The sequence below is a fragment of the Chelonoidis abingdonii genome, chromosome 2, assembly GCF_003597395.2.
Source record: "Chelonoidis abingdonii isolate Lonesome George chromosome 2, CheloAbing_2.0, whole genome shotgun sequence".
NCBI classification, from domain to species: Eukaryota; Metazoa; Chordata; order Testudines; family Testudinidae; genus Chelonoidis; species Chelonoidis abingdonii.
This window is the reverse complement of record NC_133770.1, coordinates 243,375,911-243,392,358: the sequence shown is the minus strand read 5'-3', so window position 1 is coordinate 243,392,358 and position 16,448 is coordinate 243,375,911. Positions and strand designations below refer to the sequence as shown.

Genomic DNA, 16,448 nt, shown 5'->3' with positions numbered 1-16,448 from the left:
GTTCTCTGGGAAATTTTAATTAAGAAGATCAATATTCATTGGCGTGTTAGTCCCCAACTCTACAAAAGGATCAGCACGGTCCTCTATTAGCCCTCATAAAGGAAATTAAATACCAAAATAATCATTAAAGTAATAGTACAGAGGTGTATGATACCACTGATCTTTTAGAAGAAATTCTCATTGAAGCTAATGGGTAATTCTGCTTAAATCAGTGGGCCATTTCTCAAAGGTATTATTTACACTCCCGCCAAAGGAAACACACAGACTCACCCCTTTGTACTAGTATGACATCTCATATGGTATAACCATGTTCTTTGGGCTGACATCAGTGTTCAAGAAGCCATCATGTGATGCAACCAGTATTGCCAGTATTACCAGTATTACTGCCTAGTATCTAATCTCTGTTCCCTAAGCAAAGTGATGGAGAAGCTGGGAAAGAGTCACCTCCAAGAACATATGACCTGCATTAGAATCCTAGATCCTTTTCAACTAGGGTTTAGACTACACACTGTACTGAGATGGTTTAAGTTGATGATTTCCTCTAGTCCATGGACAAGGGACAAACATCCATATTTATAGACTCATAGACTCATAGGTCAGAAGGGACCAATATGATCATCTAGTCTGACCTCCTGTACAAGGCAGGCCACAGAACCCTACCCATCCACTTTTATAACAACCCCTAACCCATGACTGAGTTATTGAAATCCTCAAAATTGTGGTTTGAAGATCTCAAGCTGCAGAGAATCCACCAGCAAGCGACCCATGCCCCACGCTGCAGAGGAAGGCGAAAAACCTCCAGGGCCTCTGCCAATCCGCCCTGGAGGAAAATTCCTTCCCGACCCCAAAATTTATGTTGCTTGATTTCTCAATAGTTTTCAACAGTCAACTGAAAATTGCTTCTATTATGCCATAAAGACCTGTTAGGGGTGAGCAAATCCACTGCGCTTCTTAGAATGATAATAGAGGGTGGTGATGGGAAACTGCACCTTTGCTGCCACAGGCCTCACTTTGGGCAGTGTTGCGAGACACTAACCTATCTTATTCAAAATATATGTAAAATTGTTTGGAGAGAGTGTGAGACAAATAGCTTCAAATACCAATATCTAGAGATGGCATCCAGCCCTGCTTGTTCCTCAGATTAAATACTAACAATGCCACCTCCTATTTACCCAGCACCTAAAGGAGATCACTGCCTGGATGAAAAGCAGCCACCTGAAGCTAACCTCTGAGGAAATGGAAGTGACAGTGGGAAAGTGAGTCTCTTTGAAAATCTACCCAAAACCTGCTCATCAGCCTCAGGTGAGTGGATCTACCGGCACTTATCATATAAACAGTCAATAGCCTTGGAATCATCCTTGCATTTTTACTTCTGTGATATGCACAAATAGCAATTAAAACCTTCCAGAAACACTAGCTTCTATTTATGCCTTTACCCACACCTATTGTATGCTGACTTCGTTAGACTGCTTGACTGCTACAATACATGTGTTAACAGGAAATGAGGGCAACAGTTTTGAAACAGCTCTGTCTGGTTCAAAGTGTGGCAAGTGTTCTGGTGTCCTGGATATTACAGTGGTTCATCACTGAATACAGGATGAAATTTAACTCCCTTCCATGAGAGATTACACTGAGCATGAATCTCCCTGTTCGCAAGACAAAATGCAAGACTTCTCCCTTCATGATAAATTTCCTTAATAAATAAATAATAATGATTTTCTCTATATATTTGCACGGCTATATCTGTCATTTGGGGGTAAAGGGAGGAGAAGCAAAGCTCAACAATGAGACTTTACTGTGAGTTTATTTTTCAGGAAAGTGTTCAAATATTATAATAAGCATGGCGTACATGCCCAGGTAGATAGACTAGGTAGATGGAGACATAATTCACTGGTTTGAGACTCTCAGTGAAGAACCTTAGGAACTGCTGTACAAGACTATAGGTAAGTTAGGGTCAGAATTAGAGCCTTAATGCTATATTTCATACCCATATTTTCCTCATTATATATGTATAAGAACAACCGATATTTTTAAAATTGACAACATGCCTTGTTTACTTACAATTTCTCTGCCTTTCTTCCCTTTATTGCATTTGCACTTCCTGGTGGACCTGGGCTGGCTACTGTGAGACAGCGTCTTTCTGCTATTGTTTCATTTTAAATGTTTTATACGATCATATCTTTTCATTGCCATCAAAGGCAAAATTGTGCATTAATGAAAATAAACATGTAATCAGTTAGGGTGGGAGCCTTTATCAGGCCAATCTGCAACTTTCCCCATTGACTTTGCTTGCAGTTTGGCCTGATAATGACAGCAGAATTGAGCCCTTGTGTCAAAGCTATTTTAAAAAGGCAGTAGCGTAAGCAGTTAATGAACTGCTATGCAAGCACAAGAACGTCAAAGTTCAAATTGTTTTAAATTCAATATTCCATGAAATTCTTAAAAAGTCTAAACATTGTATTCAGGATTCTCTCATTTCTAATTCATTTTGCTTGAAAACATAACTAATTTCTGTTTCTATTTTCACTTATATATTTGGGATTTAGTTTCAGGATAAACATGATTCCAAATAGACATAAAGAACCTTAAACAAGCTTCTGATCCACATGTATAAAAAACAACCATTAAAACATGTCAATGTTTTTAATTTAGAAGAAACCAGATGATATCTATCGTTAATAGGAACTAAGAAACCAATTATTGCTTTGATTTAAAGGTTAGAAACAAAAATACAAGGTTTTAGATACATATTTTTGCTTATGTAGTATGGCAGTGGAAATAAATAGCTGTTCAGCTCAGTTGCTTTGGTGTTGTATCAGATGGCAAACCACCTCTTTAAACTTAGCAGTGTTTGACTTCTAAACCCAATTGTGAAATGAGAACGCAGTGCATTATATTGGTGCATCAGCATAAGGGTTCACACGTTCTATAAAATGAAGTTTAAAAGGCTTTTTGTGTTTATTGAAAAAGGTGGTGTTGGTTTACACAAATTGTAGTGCAATAACTTTATCCTCCATATTATATTCTTAAGATTATATGTTTCCTATATAACCATAGTTTATCATATATTTACTTTGCACTTTTTGCAATATATTACTTTCTACCCCTCATCTGGAATAGCGTCATTTAGACAATCAGAATATGTTCTGATTGATACGTAAATCTCTTTTAAACATGTAAGTTTGGCTAAAATATGGAAAATTAATCACAATTTTGATTCAGGATTCTGAAATCAATGTAAAAATTTAAAAAATACTCTTTGTCTATGTTTCAAAATCATCTTCATGAATGATCTTCGTGTTCCAGGGATGCCAAGAGCCAGACTCCAGTTTCAGTTGCAAGGCTGTGCGTGTAAATCTGGAGTTACCAGAGTCACTCTGTTTATACTAGTGTAGAATCTGGCCCCAAAACTCTAAAAGGTCTCCTTCTATTGTAATATATGGCAAATGGGAGCAGAATTGTGTCTGAAATGTCTCAGAAGTCTCAGGAAAAGCAGAAAAAAATGTAGGTCAAGTAGTTTTGCATTATTTTAAACGGATTAATTTTACTGAATCAAATCACCCATGACCATGCTTCCTCTGTTGGAGGGAGGCCCAGTCCTGCAGCCTTTACTCAGGTCAATATTTTAATTTGGAGTTTTGCATGAGTTAGGTGTTCAGGACTGGGCCCCTTGCTTCTAGGCTAGGCTGGAAATGCCCATTGTGCAAGCCTGTGTTCCTGGAAATATAATTCAGCATGATCAACATTGTGCTACATGAACTAGACTATCATAAAAAACATTTCTAAAGCCTAATCCTTCTGCCCTCAAGATTTCTAAAATTACTGTGACTGTTATTAATGAGAACTGCATTGGCTTTGCCTGTTCAATTCCAGGCTTCTGTGCTTCTCTGAAAATGTTTCAAATACAAGGGCCAATAAGGGCCTGGTCTTGTGACCTTTACTCAGTCAAAGCTTTCATTGACTTTACTAGGGGCCAAATCTCAAAGTCCTTACTTTGTTTTATTCAGTCCTTATTTGGCCAAACTCCCATTGGTTTCAGTGGGAATTTTCCTGCACAAGACATGAGGGCTTGATTCTACACCCACTGAGTTCTCAATGACTTTACTAGGAGCAGAATCAGGACCTGATAAAGGACTGATTTAACTCAGGAGAGACTTAAGGATTAAATTACAATGAGCTCCACATGATCAGACTCCTGCTCCTGTACAGAAAGCCACTGACTTCAAAGGGCCTCTGACCATGTTCAGAGGTCGACCTGTGTGGAGCACATTGCCGCATCAGAACCCTAGACCTGGGGGTTAGCCTGAAGAGAGTCATTAACTTGAATGGGAGTTTTCCCTAGGTTAAGACTAAAGGACTGGGCTCCATTTGGACTAAACTTGGTTTTCATTTTGTTGGCTAGAACCTAAAGGCAGATCAAATAGGACTGTGTGATTTCACAAAACTATAAATAGAAAATACGCACTGACCAACACTTTAGGCATATAAAATGCACTGGCATTTAGTCTGAGTCATTGAAAATGTCTATCAGTAAACAATAAAAATAAATATAGAAGATTAACGACTAGCAAAACATTCAAGAGATAAGTTTTGGAACAGTGAAACAAATGGTTGAAAAGTGTTCAGCAGAGTGCCATGGAAATAGGTAAAATTATATATAGTAATAGGGTTACCTGGACTACAATGAAGGACAGAAAGGGCATTTTTATTTTGAGAATTAATGACCAGACACTGATTGGGAGAAATGATATAGTACGCCAAGGTTTCAAATCACACAGGAAACACATGGACTCATTTTGGTTAAAAAAAAAAATCCTTAAAAGACCAACAATTAAAGATTTTCCTATTTTAAACCAAGGAACTATGCCATGCTTATTATTTGGTCAGTCAATTGAACAGGTATTTGGAGTTCTATCTTGCAGCCCTTACATGGGTGAGACCTGAGTAAGCTCTGCATGGTCAGCTCTGTAGTGTTTTGGGGAAGGCAGCTTTGTAACAAAAATGTTCTCTCTTCTAAGAGAAGTACATCATGGACCGAACTGTCCCACTCACTTAGAAGAGGGGCAACTCTGCTTAAGTGAATGGAATCACATGGCTGGATCCTCAGCTTCTGTAAATTGGCCAAGCTCCACTGAGATGAAGAGAGCTATGCTGATTTACACCAGCTCTCTATCTCAAGTACTTTTATGGCTTCCATTACCACAATATGTTAGAGCCTCATTAGCTTTTAATATATTTTTCCTTAGAAGACCTCTGTGAGCATTGTTTTTCCTATTTTACAGATGGGGAACTGAGGCACAGAGGGGTTAAATGACTTGCCTAAAGTCACACAGGAAGTTTGTGGTAGAACAAGGGACTGAGCCTGGGTCTCTCAAGTACAAGGCTAGCTCCCTAACCACTGGAAAATCCTTCATCTCAGGCAAGGAGCTCGTACACACCATTGTAAGACCACTGTCAGTAAGAAGAACATCAGGCTCTATATTTTTGAAGTAATCGGAGGAAAATATAAAAATGAAATTATTTGTTTTGACAAGGAAAAATATTGGCTAGTTTACATTATTGTGAATCTGCTTATTCATCAGACATATGGGGATTTATGAAGTGAAAAAATCTACCGGATGAGAAAAAATGAATAGCTTCATTCATGCAGGAGTTTCACTGGTGCATTATAAGCTAGGTTTGGGTTCAGCATCTTTCCCAAGGCTGAGACAGAGCTCAAGTACACCCTAAAATAAAAGATGCTTTGTCATCGGGGGGAATAGTGTGGCTGATATTTTCCTGTAATTAAATGCTTTTTTTCTGTTGATCCATGGAGTGGCAATGGCAACAACCTTCAACTGCTCGTCTGCCCTCCAGCTGGAATATGAACACCATAGTTAAGGAGAAAAGAGAACTGTAGGTTAAAGGGAGAAAATGCTAAAAAAGGGCCCTCAGGAGATCATCAAATAAAACAAAAGAAAGAAAAAAATTATTCAGCAAACATAAGAATTGAAAATAATTGTATTGAGAGTGAGAACTCTTTGGATATAAACTGTTTCATTCTTGATGGCCATTTGGCCCTATTTATTGCCACAGCAATAATTGTATGGTTTGTATTCTTATTTTATGATGGGGCATTGTTATAAATCATGAAATTTTGGCAGTGCGTATATAAAATATCAAATGCTTCAATTCTGGTCATTAAATCTATACTTTTTCTCAAGAATCCTTAATTTAAATTACAAATGCAACAACAAAGTTTATGCAAATAAAAAATACTATGATTTACAGCACAGATAAACTAAAAATACTGTAGTCCCTTAAATAAACAAATATACTCATGAGCGTTTTAACAGAAAGCAAGATATGTGAGATGCTTTAAGCAGAAGTTGCAATTTTGCAACATAAGTCTGTACAAATCCTCCAGGCAATGTGCTGTGAAGGAAGTACCTGTGTCCCAGGAAACTTGATGTCCACAGATCCTTGATAACAGTAGCTCCCCCCCCCCCCCCCCAAACTATTTACAAATATATTCATTTTGCAAGCTCAAAGCACCTTGTTTCACATCATTATGAATGCATGCATTGACTTTTAATCCTTTCCTGTGCAAATTCTAAAACTCATTGTAACCAAGAGAAAAAAAAGTTCACAAAGTTTAAAATCTGTCTACAATCATAAAATGAAAGGATCAATAATGTCAGACTTTGCAGAACACTGGCTCCTAACAGAGCTCTCTTTATTTTACTCACTGTTCTTGAGTCATTTTTTTTCTCTCTTTTTGTTTGTTTGTTACAAAAAGCAGTCTTGGAACTCTTTATTTAAACAGTACGTAAACTAAACAACTCTTCATGCCATGCAAAAACAATAATTTTATGCACTTTTTTTTGTTTTTTGTTTTGAGGCTTCCATGTTTTAGTTCACAGGCATTACTAACTGTGGTTTTAAGAAGAGGTTTTTTTATTGCTTTTGTGATTAGTCACATGCTGGTTTCACGTGTGGGACAATAACCAGTTTCTCCTGGATTTGAATGAATTTCTGGGGCAAATAAATGGTTTTCTGTTTTGTAACTTTCTTGGTTACTGTCCTTCTTTACTTCACTCCCAGCATGGTAAATGTCTTGAGTACAGTTGTGACCCATGCTTTTGGGTGAAGAAGAGCTGACTCTTGGCTCGTCTGTTAAATGGGTGCCATCATTGTGTTTGTCCCCAAAGCAATTTGTTTTGATATCCTGCTTCTTTTTTTGTTTCACACCAGAGATCTCCATGAAGTCGTCGTCTTCTTCAGTGTCTATTTCAGTGAAGCTTCTCCTCTCTTTTGAAGGGAAAGTGAAAAGCTTTTGTTTGGGAAACAGAGGGGATGATCTTTTAGGAGGTTCCTGGCAAAGCATCGAGGCATCAGCACCCAGCATGATAGGTTTTTCACCTTGAGGTGAATTCTCTTCTAAAAGAATGGTGCTAATATGCTGAGATGTAGACTGTGTAAAGTCTGCTCCTGCTGTTACTGGCAATGGCCTCACAGTGCTTGGTGGAGTTTGTGGAGCACTGCCTCTGTTTTCCTTAAAGTTAACTTTAAGGGATCTAGGTTTTAATGGATTGTTACCTTTTAGAGAACTTTTGGGGCTGTCCACGGCACTGTCAAAATGCAAATGACCATGCAGAACAGTTTGGGAGCCACAACCATCATTGTTTGCAGCAATGCCAATTGGCTTATAGTCAAAAGTGACATCTCTAGGGGCAAACAGTTTCTCTCTTGTGAGTGATACAAATTGAGAACTCTTTGTTCTTTGGTTGTCCTCTAGATTAACAGAGTCACTTGGGAATCTCATTTGCAGGTGAGAGCCAAGGTAAGGAGGAAGAAGTGACCTTTCTGTTTCTATGAAGTCAGTTGCACAACTGGTGAAGCTATCAATGCTAGATGTGCTTCTCATGTCTGTAATGACATCTGTATGTCCAGCTGGCAACTGATCTCTCTGTCCAGTAACCTCTTCCATTTCTATTTCTTCCTCATACTCAGATGGTTTTACTGGCTGATCTTGGTAGCCAGCATTAAGATTAGGCTGAGACTGAGTTTTAGTAATTTCATTATATAACATCTCTAGTTTTTGAGCACTCAGGTGTTGTGGGCTGGAAGCAGCAGCAGCAGCATTATTTAATTGCTCATGGGAGCTCTGCTGACTAACTTCCTGATATTTGTTCTCGTAAGACTTATTTGAACTTGTTTCAGACATTGTCCTTCTGGCCCACTTCCACCTGCTTGGAGATAGGTGGTTATCATCAGGTGTATCCTTTGAATTGGTTGGATCGCCAGGCTTTCCTGTGTCCACTGCTACGTCAATGAGTTCCATACTGCGCGCAAAAGCATCTTTCAGGTTCATGGAGACAATGCTTCCATTTCTTTTAGCTCGCTCAAGGGCCTCTCTTCTTTTAATGGCCTTTTCCTGCCGTTTTTGCTCTTTGTAAAACTCAGAGAAGTTATTCACAATGATTGGTATGGGCAGGGCTATTACCAGCACTCCAGCAATGCAACATAGTCCTCCAACTATTTTTCCGAGTAGAGTCTTAGGATAAATGTCACCATATCCTACAGTGGTCATAGTGATGGTAGCCCACCAAAACGATGCAGGGATACTGGTAAACTTTGTAGCGTCTTCATCCTTTTCAGCAAAATACACAAGGCTGGAAAAGATCATTATTCCCATTGCTAAAAATAATATCAACAAACCCAATTCATTGTAACTTCGCCTGAGAGTGAAACCTAAAGACTGAAGGCCTGTTGAATGCCTGGCAAGTTTAAGGATCCTTAGTATCCTCATAATACGAAATATCTGAACCACACGTCTGACGTTTTGGAACTGCAGCACACTTTTATTGGACTCTGTGAGGAAGATGGTGACATAATATGGCAAAATGGCCAGTAAATCAATCACATTTAATGGACCTTTGAAGAACTTCCACTTATTTGGTGAGGACAGGAAACGCAGAAGGTACTCCATAGTAAACCAAGCAATACACACAGCTTCAACATGTGCTAACTGGGGGTTGTCATTTGGTTGTCGAAATTCATCTATTTCTTGAAGCTCAGGTAGTGTGTTGAGAGACAAAGCGATGGTTGACAGTACGATGAACAGAATGGATACAATGGCCAAAATCTGTAAAACAAAATAAACAAGGCTCTGGTTAACAAACCATCCTGGAAGCTAAAAGTGAAGGTATTTGTAAGTGGCTGCTTGTATTATTTAAAAAATGTGTTATGTGCTCCAAATAAAGTCAAAGTTATCTAAATTTTTTCTTTTATTTTTTCTTTCTTTTATTTGATTTTCACAAAGAAAAACTCTAGATTTACCCACATCAAGTCAAATACTGCTTCTCTTATTGACTCCAGAGGGTCTACTTATGAGTAAGGTAAGCATGGGCCTATAATTTTAAAATAAAAAGGTTGATATTCATTAATACAAATTAACTCTACAGGCAAATAATATAAAATGCCACAGTTTCTGTAATTGTGTTAAACATTCATCTTTTAGCATTCAGCATTAAATGTAATTATTTTAAACCTTACTCACTGGTGAGAAACTGAATGGCTGATTGTGATGGGGTGTACAACCCCATACTGGGCTTGAAGGGGTTAAAGGGCGATACTGGGCCCAGATAGCCCCACCTCTCCAGACCTGCAGAGCATGCTCCAACTGAAGAAAGAATTGAAAAGGGAGCAACCCAGCATGGAAGGAGGGAGGCTGGGGAGGAGGACAGACTCTCCATGAGGGTTCTTGACAAGGATGCCAGAGAAGCCTGCCAAAGGGAGGAAGACTATATGCTGAGCCTGGTTGGGGCTTACAGTTTTGGTTGCCTTTTCTTTTTGCCTCATATCAGACTCGAGGAGAAAGGCAGATGGTAGGAAGTGTCCCAGGGAGGGTAACTCAGAAGGCACCTTCAGGGGCCAGACATAGTTGACCGTCTTAGGGTCATGGGTGAGAGCCTGGTTGAGTGGGTGGGTCCAGGCTTCCCTGCTAAGGACCCCTATTACAGGAAAGGCATAGATCTCCTGCCACCTGAATGCACCTCTGATTAAGAGAAGGACTGAAAATCCTACCCACAGAGAGGACGGCACTAAGAATGGCAACTACTAGGTCACCAGACCCCACCAACCACCCTATTACATTGATTAACATGTTCTGAAATTAATCATTCAATTTAGCTAATTTAGTGCACACATCTCTCATTTCATCACATATAAAATCAAACATCAGTTTTTAAACTAGAAAAGTCTAAACTAGGAAAGAAAAAGAAATGCCTTAAGAGCCTGATCCTGCATCGCTGTGATATCTATGACAGTTTGGGTGCACTTAAAGAATGAAGGAAATGGCCCTCTGATTAGGCAAACGCTTGGTTGAGAAGTAAAACCTTATATAGTAGCCTGAAGGCAAACAAAATCAAGTTCTCACAGATCATTGTATGGAACAAGTTCCACAGATTGTTGTGGAAATGGCTTGATCTCAGTCTAAGGAGAAACATTTTGCCATTAATTTTAATGGGAAATAGGAATTTCAATGTCTTGTAGCTTTCATTTTGTCAGGAATATCTGGTCATTTTTCTTCAGATAGCTAGCATTATGATAAAAGAACAGAATATATTACAGAATTTAATGGTTTTAGCATTTAGTTCAGTTATTTGTAAGAGAAAGGAATATGGGCAGCCTTGACATTATTTATGAAAGTTTAACAGTTATGAGAAACAAATCCATAGAAGTACTTTATTTGGAAAAGCATTTTTTTTAAAAAAAGCCATAAGTAACTCAATGTTTCCATTAGTAGTACTAATGTTAATTATTTTCTGCTTTACTATTTAATTGATGCTCAGTCAAAAAGCCTTTGTTCTCATTTCTCAGAAATGGTTCATTTAAAATCATCTTTTGGTGTTTGGTGTTCTTCCAAAGATACAATAAGGCAGCCGGAAGTGCTCTAATATACAAAAAAATATAGAGTGCAATAAAGCAATATACAAATCTGTCCTACATGTGACGGCTGACTCACTGACCCCAATGAAAATAACAGAGAGAGGGCAGCGGCGTATCATCGCCTAGGCCAACAAGGCCTAGGCCTTGGGCGGCAAATTTGCTCATGACCCCTCCCCAGCTTCGCCCCTTCCCCAAATCCCCAGCCCGCCCCCTCCCCCAGGCGTGCTGTGCTTCCCTCCTTCCACCTCCCTCCCAGGCTTGCTGCGCAAAAGCGCTGGGAGGGAGGGAGAAGCGAGTAGCGTTGCGCTTGGAGGAGGCAGAGCAGAGGTGAGCTGGGGCCCGCGGGCGCGGGGATTAACCCGGGGGAGGGCCGGGAACCGCTCCTCACCCCAGCTCACCTCCGCTCCACCGCTGTCATTCCCCGAGCATGCCGCAACTCCCCTTCTCCTCCCTCCCAGGCTCGCTGCGCAAAAGCGCTGGGAGGGAGGGAGGGAGAAGCAAGTAGCGGCGCGATCGGAGGAGGCGGAGCAAAGGTGAGCTGGGGCCAGCAGGCGTGGGGAATGACTCTTGGAGGAGGGGGCAGGGAACCGCTCCCTGCCCCAGCTCACCTCCACTCCACCGCTGCCATCCCCTGAGCACGCCACAACTCCCCTTTTCCCCCCTCCCTCCCAGACTTACCGTGGGGGAGCAGAGGTGAGCTGGCAGGGGGTGGGGGAAGCAGCAATTTTTTTGAGGGACTAGGGGCACCAAATTTGTTAATCCACTGAGGTAGGGGTCGTTGGCTTGGGCTAGCTCATACTTTGAGAGGTACACAGTCTTTTCAAGTTGAGCTGTAACTTACAGCAGACTCAGCTCTCTAAATACAAACAACAAAGGCCACAGAGGTCTTAGAGTCATTCCCAGATACAATCCCCAGGTTTTTTTTTTTCCAACTCAGAATAATGCAGAATAAACATACAAAGTAGAACCCATCACTCATGCTTTGGAGTAACCCAGACAGGTATGCATCTCTCCAGAGTCTCTCCTGTCAACCCTCTTCCTTCTGAGGAGAACCATTTATATTAGGGCAATAAGAGCCGTCTACTTGTGCTCAATGAATCCTGAGCCATCTATTTTGGTCTTCCTTGGACCCACAGTTCAAGCAGAGCGAGGAAAGAAGCTGTGCTCTAATTAAGCTGGGCTGTATGTGTCATTACACCTCTATTCAGGGCATTGCTAGGGGCCTGTTCTCAACAGAAAGTCATCCCACTTCCCATTCAGGGAAAAGAAGTGAACATTAGCAAACTGCTGCAGGATGGTAAGAGAACATGGAAGGATAAGATTGGATAGCCAGGTACCAATAAGTGGTCCTGGAACTGAAATCCTTCATGGCTTGAGGTCAGTTATCAAAGGAATGGATTCCCAAGCAAATCATATTGCAGTGCAACCACTCCTCACTCAACTGTGAGACATGCCTTATCTATGTTAGAATGTCAGGTTTCCCTGTGTAAAGGTTTGAAGCCTAAATAAAGCCTGGGGTATTGCACATACCTCAGCATCCTAGAATAACATTGCTGTAGCTTGCACATCCTTGGGTTCTATAATTTTAATGTGGGGGTTAACCTCATCCCCAACCTAAATAAATGTATCAGCCATTTATGTGGGTCCAATGCTGTGTTACATGGCCTTGTGCCCAATAACCAATATTCAGGGTTGGACCCCCTTCCACTTAACCCCCTTTAGCCCACCTCTGAATCCTCTCACCCTCCCCTGGTGATGAGGAATGACGGTACTCATGAAAAGTATAATTTTATTTTAAAAATTTGAAGGAAAAATAAATGTGGCCAAGGTAGGAACTGTGAAGTTGTTAATAACGTGCACTGTGCAACTGGGAGCTACTGTCAGCCAAACTGACTGCTTCCTCATTTTAGCCTGCCGCAGAATATAAAGAGTAGTATATGACATAGCCAGGTAGTACATGACAGCGTTATATTGAGATAATAAAATCATGAAGGCAGCATTTGTCTAATTTGTCATCAATCCTCACTTTAGTTAGGGGATGCTGGCCAGGATATAGGGATTATTTTGTGCACTTTTCAAAATGTGCAGTAGGACTGGAGAGGGGAAGATCTCTTCTGAGGAATGGATGACTCTGAAATACAGCACACCTTCTAACACTGCACTGTTAGCATTACATACAAAAACAAACCCTTTTCTAGGATTTGGACACGTGACCTTCTTGTCCAGAGAAAAGAGTGCAACTTAGTGAATCAAGGTGATGCTACCTGTTATCTCTGCGTCATTCATTTTAGGTGCCAGTTGCTGGTAACATGCAAATCCTATGTTCACCAGGGGTTTCAGTAAGAGTTGAAAATGCACATGGAATGGCAGATTTGCAATACTGTAGAATTAAGTTGTCAGCTATATATCTGTTCGTGCTATTGAAGGATGTTTAGTGCAAAGGAAATTATTTTGGTTTCCTATAATCATAAAATCATAGAATTGTAGGACTGGAAGGGACGTCGTGAAGTCATCTACTCCAGTCCCTTGCACTCATGGCAGGACTAAGTATTATCTAGAATATTCCTGACAGATGTTTGTCTAACCTGCTCTTAATAATCTCCAGTGATGGAGATTCCACAATTTCCCTAGGCAATTTATTCGAGTGCTTAGCCACCCAGACAGTGCCTAAACTGCCCTAGCTGCAATTTAAGCTCATTGCTTCTTGTCCTATCCTCAGAGTTTAACGAGAACAATTTACTTCTCTCCTCGTTGTAATAACCTTTTATGTACTTGAAAACGGTTATCATGTCCCCTCTGTCGCCTCTTCTCCAGACTAAACAACCCAAATTTTTACAATCTTCCCTCATTGATCATGTTTTCTAGACCTTTAATTATTTTTGTTGCTCTTCTCTGGACTTTCTCCAGTTTTCCCACATTTTTCCTGAAATGTGGCGCCCAGAATGGGACACAATACTCCAATTGAGGCCTAATCAGCATGGAGTAGAGTAGAAGAATTACTTCTTGTGTCTTGCTTACAACAATCCTGCTAATACATCCCAGAATGATGTTTGCTTTTTTTGCAACAGAGTTACACTGTTGACTCATATTTAGCTTGCGATACACTATGACCCCAGATCCCTTTCCGCAGTACTGCTTCCTAGGCGGTCATTTCCCATTTTGTAAGTGTGCAACTGATTGTTTCTTCCTAAGTGGAGTACTTTGCATGCAAGAATTTAAAGTTTTTATTTCATTGGGACTTTAGAGTGTAATTAAAACTGTGCATCATTCCACATAGTATGTTTTAATTACAGGGAGTCCTCAGACTTACGACACCTGACTTACGTTGGATACCACTTATGCTTTTCAATTGACTGCCTGTTTCATCCCTTACGACGCTTGTTTCACACTTATGATGCTCAATTTGCATAAAGTTTGCTTGAAACCACTTCCTGGTTGTGTTATATTGGTATGGAGCTAGAATTGGTCACTTCTGATTGGCTACGAGGCAGCAGGAAAGCTTATTGTCAGGTAGGGTTGCTGCTCATTTTTTATTGGCTCTCAGCCCCAGAAAGCTTGAAAAGTGATTGGCTGAGGCTCCGCATGTGTGCCATTCTCCCCAGCTTTCTGAGCCTGTGTTGCCGGCATTCTGAGCAGCATATGTTTATTTGAATATTGTTTACAAAATACAGTGTACAGTAAATACATTGATGCTGCAGCATTAATCATCTATAATTCATTTAGTACAAAAATCTGGGTTATTGTGATGATATTAATAGTGTATCAAGCCTTGGTTCAGAACCAATCCCCCCTTTGTACCATTGATTCCTATGGGAAAAGCGGTTTGGACTTACAATATTTCTATTTAACAACGCAATTCTGAAGAATGAATTGTGTCGTAAGTCCGAGGACTCCCTGTATTGCAATTAATTAGATTTTACAAGTCATTAGGCAAAGTCTGGCAGGGGAGCAATAGTAACAGCAGCAACTGTCTACACAAGAAAGCTGTTGCCAGTATAGATATACCCTCCCAGTGGAGATACAGCTTATATCAGCAGGAGTTCTTTTGCTGATATACCTTATACCAGGGGTGACCAACCTGAGCCTGAGAAGGAGCCAGAATTTAACAATGTACATTGCCAAAGAGCCACAGTAATACATCAGCAGCCCCCCATCAGCTCCCCCGCCCCACTCCCAGCGCCTCCCACCCGCCAGCAGCTCTGCCGATCAGTGCCTCCGCCTTCCTCCCTGCACCTCCCAATCAGCTGTTTCATGGTGTGCAGGAGGCTCTGGGGTGGAGGAGGGAGAAGCAAAGAGACTGCAGGCTTAGGGGAGGGAAGGGGTGGAATGGGGGCAGAGCCTGTGGCAGAGCCAGGGGTTGAGCTGTGAGCACCCCCAGCACATCGGAAAGTTGGTGCCTGTAGCTCCAGCCCCGGAGTTGGTGCCCATACAAGGAGCTACATATTAACTTTTGAAGAGCCACATGTGGCTCTGGAGCCACAGGTTGGCCACCCTTGCCTTATACCAACAGCCTGAACAAAATATGCTTCACCGGCAAAATGTATTTTTTGCTGGCATAACTGCACCTACACTAGAGTTTCTGCTATGTTGTGTAGGGGTGTGATTTTTTTTACACCCTTACCCAACATACTACGAGGCAAAACTTTTAAGTGTAGAGCAGGCCTGAGGGAGACAAGTGAAAGTGAGAGGGGGAACAGCTGAACCCTTTGAGAAACAATGCCCTGGAGATTCAGAGACAAGCTGCAGCTAAGCTTACATGTCACCTCCTCCAGGCTCCTTTGCATCATACAGTGTTGGAGTGGCTGCACAGAATTTAGGATTACTGAGGGAAATATCTGAGATATGGCTTGGCCACTTGACCAAATGCCTAACCAGAATTTTGTGATTAATTAGGAGATCAGGTAACCAACCTACAGAATAAGGTATCATGTTTAGCATTAAATGAGTAGGCGCCATAAAAAACAGAGGAACCTGTGAATAGAGAGACATATTTGCCATACATTTTATCCTTTTAAAAGGCTTATTCATTTAACATACCCACACACATTACAGGCATATATGCAAGTTTTCACTCACAGACCTCATTATTCTTGAAATTTGCTTTAGTTCTTTCTTACTCCACATTTCACTCTTGGAAAACCTACTCTCGCTCTGAGTAGTTTAGAACAGCACCACAAAAGACATTTGAAACAGCATGGCAGTTGAACTATAATTCAAGACAAGAAATAGTTTACTTAATTTTTTCTTTCTGCATTAAAAATGAATATCCATATCATCTATCGATAAAGTAGTAATGGCAACTTATACTGTTTAGCTACAGCTACAAAAATAAAACCTCATTCAGTGTTTTAAATATTGCTGTCATAGTATAGTATACTTTCCTCTATCTGAACCTTAATGTCCAAAAATGAGGTACTAGCATGAAATCCTCTAAGCTTAATTACCAGCTTAGATCTGATACGCTGCCACCAATCAGGATTCTGAGTACCTGATAAACTCTGGTCTCCCCAAAACCT

At 40.7% G+C, this 16,448-nt stretch overlaps 1 protein-coding gene and 1 long non-coding RNA gene across 4 annotated transcripts in view; one reads left to right on the top strand and one right to left on the bottom strand.

Moving 5' to 3' along the window:
• LOC116833157 (uncharacterized) overlaps window positions 1-16,448 on the top strand; it is a 111,768-nt gene that overhangs the window by 12,130 nt on the left and 83,190 nt on the right. For 2 of the 3 annotated variants that reach the window (XR_012655360.1, XR_012655359.1), the window contains exons 1-2: window positions 877-1,302; window positions 9,305-9,380. This is a non-coding gene — a long non-coding RNA (uncharacterized LOC116833157). Of the gene's footprint in view, window positions 1-876; window positions 1,303-9,304; window positions 9,381-16,448 lie in introns of those variants that run through there. The other variant, XR_004375618.2, reaches the window with a different exon arrangement.
• Window positions 5,283-16,448, bottom strand: part of KCNB2 (potassium voltage-gated channel subfamily B member 2) — a 277,227-nt gene continuing 266,061 nt past the window's right edge. Inside the window, exon 2 of the mRNA XM_032794480.2 lies at window positions 5,283-9,127. Coding sequence (XP_032650371.1) covers window positions 6,956-9,127 — 2,172 coding nt within the window. The 3' untranslated portion in view covers window positions 5,283-6,955. The remainder of the gene's footprint in view (window positions 9,128-16,448) is intronic.